The sequence below is a fragment of the Aedes aegypti genome, unplaced genomic scaffold, assembly GCF_002204515.2.
Source record: "Aedes aegypti strain LVP_AGWG unplaced genomic scaffold, AaegL5.0 Primary Assembly AGWG_AaegL5_hic_scaff_49_PBJ_arrow, whole genome shotgun sequence".
Lineage (NCBI taxonomy): Eukaryota > Metazoa > Arthropoda > Insecta > Diptera > Culicidae > Aedes > Aedes aegypti.
Genome location: NW_018736173.1, coordinates 33,480 through 41,390, shown reverse-complemented (window position 1 = coordinate 41,390; position 7,911 = coordinate 33,480). Strand labels below are relative to the sequence as shown.

The 7,911-nt window shown below is 38.6% G+C and overlaps 1 protein-coding gene across 1 annotated transcript; it reads right to left on the bottom strand.

Moving 5' to 3' along the window:
* Positions 1-2,021: 2,021 nt before the first annotated feature.
* On the bottom strand, positions 2,022-6,993 carry LOC5568728. The gene is made up of 3 exons (XM_021856936.1): positions 6,956-6,993; positions 2,868-3,392; positions 2,022-2,124 (listed from the first exon to the last, which is right to left on the bottom strand). The coding sequence occupies exons 1-3, from the start codon at positions 6,991-6,993 to the stop codon at positions 2,022-2,024; spliced, it is 666 nt and encodes a 221-aa protein (XP_021712628.1).
* Between the last annotated feature and the right edge of the window lie 918 nt (positions 6,994-7,911).

Here is a 7,911-nt window from a genome sequence, read left to right as displayed (position 1 = left end):
AAATCGAAAGCTTTGTCAGAATTAATAACCCCGGAGGTGATTTCAAAATTAAAATGCGCATTTTCAAGAAATTAGTGACATTCTACCATAAAACTTACTACTGATGCATAAAATCCTCCAACAGCCTAAATACTCAATTAAAATTATAAGTAATCAAATAGTCGTTTATATCTGTGTATCGCGCGCTGGACTCAAACCTGTGTAGAATAAACACAAAAAGGAATAATTTATAAATACGTCTTCAGTGTCGTGTACTAGTCGAGTTTAATACACGGCACTGAAGACTGAAGACAGTTAAGGTCGGAATACGCGTATCTGTCAAAGGATACAAACTCTGATGGAATAAAATGGTATAGTACTCAATTTGGGTTTCATTTATTTATAGACATTTCAAACAGCTCTAAAATTCATTATCACGCCAAGATGTTTATTCTCGTGCACACGATTAATTGTTTTCTCATCAATTTGTATTCAAACGTCTACAATGGTTCGATTCCACGAAAACAATTCAATAAAGTTTTACTCAAATTGAATTTGAACTGTTTGTACTTCAGCAATTTATTTGTAATGAAGCTAGCAACACATTTTCTTCATTTGCCTGTATCTCAAGAATTTCTAATCATCGCCTTCATACAGCCTTGCTGAAGACACCAACCTTTTAGCTGATAAAGATGTTAAGATACAGACAATTACAAAAAAATGTCACTAGTGCAACCTAGCGGATAAATTGTCATTCAGACGCGTCACCACCAGAAAGCCCAAAATCTGCTGAAAATCTTTGCCGAAGACACCAACCTTCTAGCTATTACGCTATTACAAACCTTGGATTAGAGAAGATTGTACATTTCTTTTTACTAGCACCAACTAGCGGATGCATTCTCAATCAGGCTCTTCTCCGCCAGATAGTCCTTAATACAGTCGACTCTCCACATCTCGATGTTCTACATCTCGATATCTCTCCCTATGTCGATGATTTCATAAGTCCCTTCAGTCTGCATACATTTTCACTCTCCATATCTCGATATCCTCCTTATCTCGATATCTCCATATCTCGATGTGTTTCTGTTGACTTTTCGTTCTCAATTTTCTCTCTCTATGTCGATATGACCAATATCGAAGGTTACTAGACCAAAGTTTTGGGATTCAAAACTAATTAGGAGTGCAAAATGACGTCTGTTTGTGTATTACTTTCTTGGCAACGGAGTGTTTTTCAATCTAGTATTGATCAAAAATTTGTTCTTTGTCTCGATCTCTCCCTATCTCGATGGTCCCTTCGATATCGAGATGTGGAGAGGCGACTGTATGATGAACATCTCTACCCAAGAAACCAAACTTCTAGCTTTCAAGGTTCTTTAATTCTTACTCAGGCCCTCTACCACCAGATAGCCTTCAATCTGGTGAATAATTTTGCCGAAAACACCAACCTTCTAGCTGATAAGGCTTTTTAGGTAGAGAAAATTGAAGATTTGTTTTTACTAGCGCCACCAAGCGGATGAATTTCCAATCAGACTTTTCACTGCGAGATAGTCCTTGAACTGCTGAATAGGTTTGCCGAAGACACCAGCCTTTAAGCTGTTAAGGATCTTGAGATACACACAATTGAAGAAAATTTGTCACTAGCGCCACCTAGCGGGAAAATCTTCAATCAGACTCTTCACTGCCAGATAGTCCTTGAACTACCGTAAATTCGGGTGAAATTGATCAGTAGGGTGAAATTGATCACTGTGTCATTCGATTTTATTTCTTCCTAATGGAGCACAAATATCAATGTAACCTGCAGTGAATGAACGTTGTTTGTCGTAAGCAAGGATGGAAAAAAATTGACTCTAGCGACAAACAACACGGTATTTGAACGGTCTAAGAGGGCCGTCGCTCTTGCAGCAACATGATTTGAAGACCTCACTACGCGCGCGTTGGACCAATAAATCAAGCATCAGATGCACTGTTTGTCGTGGGACAAAGAGTTTATCGGATGTTGTTACAAGTAACGATCAAACTCGAATTATGCCGTCTGCGAGCTGTTATTTTTCTTGGAGCTCTGCCAAAACCTCGTGCTTTCGATCGGTGTGATAAGGAGGATGACCTCGATTGGCGTGTTTCGAAGAATATCTCGGACGACGAGCTCTGAATTTAAATCAATTGGAAAAAGTAGAAAAAGTGGTATGGTAATTAGAGTTCGGTAAATCAATAACAGCAAAAAAGTGTTAAATAAACAGCCGCAAAAGGGAACAGTGCCAATCAATTTTTGATTTCGTTGTACACATGAGGATGGTAAACATTTGGCTTGGTTGATCCAACAAAAGCTAAATGAATTTGTTCGTTAATTATTGCCGTTTTTATGTCGCCATTAATGAGCCTTCTCACTTCTTACTGACAGAAAGATCCGCAGTTTTAAGTATCATAACGAAGCTAAAATAATTGTGGACTCTACAATTCTCCAAATTAGTATTATACAGTATTTTGTACTGTGTATACCACTTTCTGCATAAAGCACTGTTATAAAAACTGTCACGCTTTTGTTTCAAAACACATATTCTGAAATGTGCAAAATCCAATACAATGGTTTAGTTCTCTAAAAACAACCTAACTACAAAAACACCTAACTACTAAAAACGACACACAATAAACACATCGAATTAAAATGGCACTGTTCCCCGACTTACCCACCCGCGACATAAGAGGCCGTCCATATACCACGTGGTCATTTATGGAGGCAAAGAAGGGGTCTCGCCAAAGATAACAGTCCATACAAACATTAATTTATTTTGTATGGAAAAAAGACCATAAGACGGAGGGGATATAGAAATCCGTGAAAAATGGCCACGTGGTCCATTGACAGCCCCTTATCTACCATTCAACGCACTAACGTTTGCAATGACTTCCGGCTCTGGTTCATCACGTCCAGAACGAAGCGGGTGTCGTTGTCTTCGTCTTCGGTGTTGTTGTAGTATGGCCTTCCACCGCTCCTCCTTGCGCCTTCCTTCGCTGTTTGTTGCACTTCTTCCGCTTCCGATTGCATCCCCGCCAGCAGTTTGGATAGCTCGTCGTCATCGGTTGTTGCTATTTCTTCGGAATGCAGCTGTTTCCGATTCCCAGCACCACCACCGCCAGCCGAATCCCACCCATCACCGAGGACATCTTCCTCATCGGCGCTGGTGGTGGTAGTAGCAATGGAGGTGGTTGATAATGGTACCTGCTTCTGAACCACCCTAGCGCCCTTTAGCAATCCATGCTGCTGCAGCAAACGATCTCGCTCGTCATCGCCCCTGCCCTGGAAGTCCTGAAGGCTCCCATCTTCGTCTTCCTCGTTGATGGAGCGCTCGAAACAACGACAGCACAGCACGCAAGGATACACCAGGAAGAAGATTAGATTTATCAGAAATCTTCGATAACTGCAACGGGAATTGAAAGGAACGAGGGGGATACAAGAGCGGCATTGCAAAAACAGATGTATAAAATGCAAATGAATGCTGGAGAGCTGCAGGTAAATACATAGGGGAGCCTGGGAAAACTTGTGTTGTGTTGTGATCAAGGAACGGCTCAGTGAATGGTAGGTGCCTGTATACAATGCGTAAACCTAGGTAAACCTTTAGCTTGATATTTACTTGGGGTGTCTTCGATTTAAATTATTTAATATTATAACTTCTCAAAATTTTAGACATTTAGTGAGATAAAGTGCACGTTGAATTTTATTTGTATTAATACAAACAAACTGCTCCTAGAATATTATTTTTGCGATTCCGTTGCAAATTAATCAACTTTTCAATGACAATTTGCACTACATAATGGCCTGCTTTTCCTACCAAAAAACAATGCTGAAAAGTGCTACTTTTTAGCACTGTTTTCGGTGCTGAAAAGTAGCACTTTTCAATACTGTTTGGGAGGCGTCAGCCAAATATTCCAGGCTATTCTGCCATAGCATCAGATTCTATAGCTGATGCGCGATACAGATACAAGACTGGATATTGTCGGCGCGATAAAAAGTTAGAATCGGTTTCTCGCCGGAGTTGGAATTTTCTCAGAATCATTGCGAGATACCTTACTTCGGAAGTGGTGCATTCGATTTGCATCCGGATATTCACTAATGAAGCCTACTTCCGATTCAGGGTATCTTGCATGGATACCAAGAAAAAACCGTTACCGGCGAACTGCATTTTCTAACGATTGACCGACAATACTGGTATGGGAACAAATCGTCCAGAACTTGTAGAGGTGGCAGTAGAATCCGCTACTGTACGCGTCGTCGTATCTGTTCTGTCCTCCAATAGGGAATATTGGTCAGTGAACGAGAAAATTAGTGACATTCGTAGATACTACTATGTCGCAGCCTACGCGATTGAAAATGATACTACGCGTGGATGTATGCCCACGTGGTTTCTGTTGAAATGTTTGAATGAGTTTTTGGAAATGATCCAGCTCAAACGGAGTTTTCCGTAATTGCAAAAAATGTTGTATGCAACTCATTGCAAAACTCGATTTTTTCAGCACTCGTTGTATATATCCAACTCGGCGAGCCTCGTTGGATAAATGTACAACTCGTGCTGAAAAAATCATCATTTTGCAACTTGTTGCATAAATAACTATTTTGTACTCTCTGAAAAATTTCCATCTCTGAAGCAATGTTTCGTTTAACCCTTAAACTGCCCATAACTGCATATCAGTCACATTCGACATTTTTGACAATTTCGAGTTAATACCGTGGAGAGTCATCAAATGATGCATACTTTCGATCAACTTATTAAAATCTGTGATTTTGTTCTAGAAAATTCGAAAAAAAAAAATACCAAGTTGTTTTGTCACATTGGTAACTGTAATCGCATAACAGTAACATTGAGATTGTGCATGAGCCGCTTAATGTAGTAGCAAAGAAATTTCTACCAGAATTATTTTCTGACTATTCACCCAATATACGATACGAGCTGTACAAATTTTCAGCCTCAAATAAGTACTTTTGAGTTCCTGGTAATTTTTTGAAATTTTAGTTTCTTTCCATACTGCTATAAAATGTTGGTGTTCCATTTACTCAATGCCTACTTTTGTCGAATGTTACAAATATGCAGTTATGGACAGTAAAAGCCCGAGACGAATCTTGAATTTTCAAATTGCGACTGTCCGGAGACTAGTACTGCCGTGAATCGCAAGTCAGTCCCATCTGCATTTTTGTCAAAATTGAGTTGAGTTCAGTTATCAACATATCTTCCAATGCCCCTTCAGCTGCACTAATGATACAATATAATTTGTTCGGTAAAAATAAGAAAAAACAGCATTTCAAATTGACCCATTATGAAAAGTAACCGCATACCAGTCACACTACTGAATTCCGCACCATGTAACACAAAAATTATCATCTTTATATTTTTCTCGGATAGATATCATAATGAAAAGTAAATTGTGGAAGTTTCATTAAGATTGGATCATGTTCAAATCTTCTGGATGTTTTTGAATATTCGTATGGAAAACGAGTTTGTAGTCTTCAAAGTCGATTTTCTCAATGCCTACTTTTTACAGATGGGACTGACTTGCGATTCACGGCAGAGTAGGTCAATTAATTTGAAATAAGTTTTGAAGTGAATGCGGTTAGTTCGTCTATTATCCTTGGATAAGACATCTCCCCTGACCGCTCCCCCTTTTCTAGGTAACGGGAAAGGCGTGGACACGAGGGGTTCAAAATTGGCCTCTAAATTGGCTCTCAACATCTAAATGAGCTAGAAGGTTGGTGGCATGAGCAAACTTGTTCAGCAGAACAAGGGCTATCTGGCGAAGAAAAATTTAGTTGAGAATTCATCCGCTAGGCGGCGCTAGTGGCGAAATTTCTTCAGTCATCTGCATCTCAAGACCCTTACAAGCTAGAAGGTTCTTGTCTTTGGCAAAGTTGTTCAGCAGATCAAGAGCTATCTGACGGAGAAGAGTCTGATTGGGAATTTTTATCCATTACATGGCGCTAATTAAAATAAATCTTCAATCTTCTCAATATCAAGATCCTGACAAGCTAGAAGGTTGCAACCAACCAACACCAACCGGTTGGTGTCTTTGGCGAAGTTATTCATCAGACTGAGGGCTATCTAATTAAAAATTTATCCACTAGGGTGTGCTAATGATAAATTTTCTTCAATAGTATGTATCTCAAAATCCTTTTTAGTTAGAAGGTTGGTGTGTTCAGCAAATTGTTCAGCCGAACAAGGGCTATCTGGCGGTAGACAATCTGACTGGGAATCCATTCGCTAGGTAACTTTCTTCCAACATTTTTTTATCCCTAGATCAGTGAATCAAATTATCATCGAAATAGACGAAAAACAAGCACCAAAGCAAGCTCGCTCACAACCGTTTGTCGCAACTATTGCGGATAAGGACACAAACTGTCATGACAATCACAAAGCAGAACATTGTTGTAACCTTTTCAACTCGTAATTTATCAGTTATTTTAAACACAAAACCAAATTTATTTTATGGATGCTGTTTGATTATGTGTCAATGTTTACCAACACGGAGATAGTTCTCGAAAGTTGCAATGCGAAGCCAAGAAAATCGCTGCACACGTGGTAATCGATCTTTGTCATATTCTGTTCAAGTGATGATAAACTCTTTGTTGCTGCGTGTTTGGTGACAATTGATTCACTACCCTAGATCTTGATATGCTAGAAGATTGGTGTCATCGGCAAAATTATTCAGCGCAGATCAAGGGTTTTCTAACAGGGAGAAATTTATTTTAAGATGCATCCGTTAGGTAGTTTTTTTTTTTAACAATATCTTTTGCAATTCTATGTGAAGATCCTGATGAGCTTAAAGGTTGATGTCTTGCATTAAAATTTATAAACGAAGGTTGGCCACTCATTTGAAAGTGATTTTTTGTGTCATTCTTATTTTCACCCCAAAACTACTGTTTTGATTGTGTTTTGGAAAAAAATAATGGAAAAAAACAGATATAGAACCATGAGTTCTGTACCTTGAAACCTACCTGAATCGATGGTATCTTAAGGCCTTTTGGTGCGTCATCACAAAATGGCTTCTTCAAAAATCATTATCATATTGTTATGATAGTATTGGTATTTGCAACATTGATGAAATATAACTGCTTATCACCTGATTTAATGGATAATTTATGCGAAGAAAAATACTTCAGGTGGTATTTCAATATTTAATCAACACTATTAGATACAGCATTATCAATTTAGCGACAATATACATGAGATTTATATTCTCAAAAAAATCTCCGATTTTATGCCGCATTTCATTGCCTCACACAACTACACTTGTAAATAGGAGGTGCTCACCTTTTCCATTGTAATTCTGCAGCAAACATTTGTGTTTCGCATTTCATATCGCGTTCACTACACTTCCACTAAACAAATCTTTCATTCACTTTCCTTAAAGGAACACATTTCAAACGGGAATCAAATATTTATAAAGTTTTATCAACCGCAACACTCAAAACTATTATGGCGGTGGTTTTCACTTGCTGCGAATCGACGCCGCCACCGTACACTGAGATATGCTTGTGTTTATAGTCGAAAATATCCAACTTTTTTTCTGTTGTATTAATTTTCACTGCGGAAAGGTTGGGCATAGCATAGAAACTTGAAACTCATACGTTGTTTGTTTTTCGATTCTCTCGAATTACAAAAACCATCTCTACGAAGCATAAATCATACCAAGAGTTTATCAATTTGGACCACCCAAAATAATTGAAAAGCTCCACAGTGCGATGCGTCGGGACGCGTCTATCGTGTGTGCACAATCATCGCGATCGTTGAGCGCAGTGATGTCGAAGTTGCTATCTGTAAAATCATAGCATTTAATGTGAATTGATCACAAAAATCATTAAAATTTTATTAAATCAGTGATCTTGTGATGGAAAACTATTTGCAAAATGATAAGTTTTTATAATGTGCAGCAAATGTTCCGAAAACAAGC

Coding starts and splice junctions, on each gene's coding strand:
- LOC5568728 (XM_021856936.1), bottom strand. CDS start 6,993: ATGACGCACCAAAAGGCCTTAAGATACCATCGATTCAG. Junction 3,393..6,955: donor TTAAGATACCATCGATTCAG/GTAGGTTTCAAG, acceptor TTCCCGTTGCAG/TTATCGAAGATTTCTGATAA. Junction 2,125..2,867: donor AGCCGGAAGTCATTGCAAAC/GTTAGTGCGTTG, acceptor ATTTAAATTCAG/AGCTCGTCGTCCGAGATATT.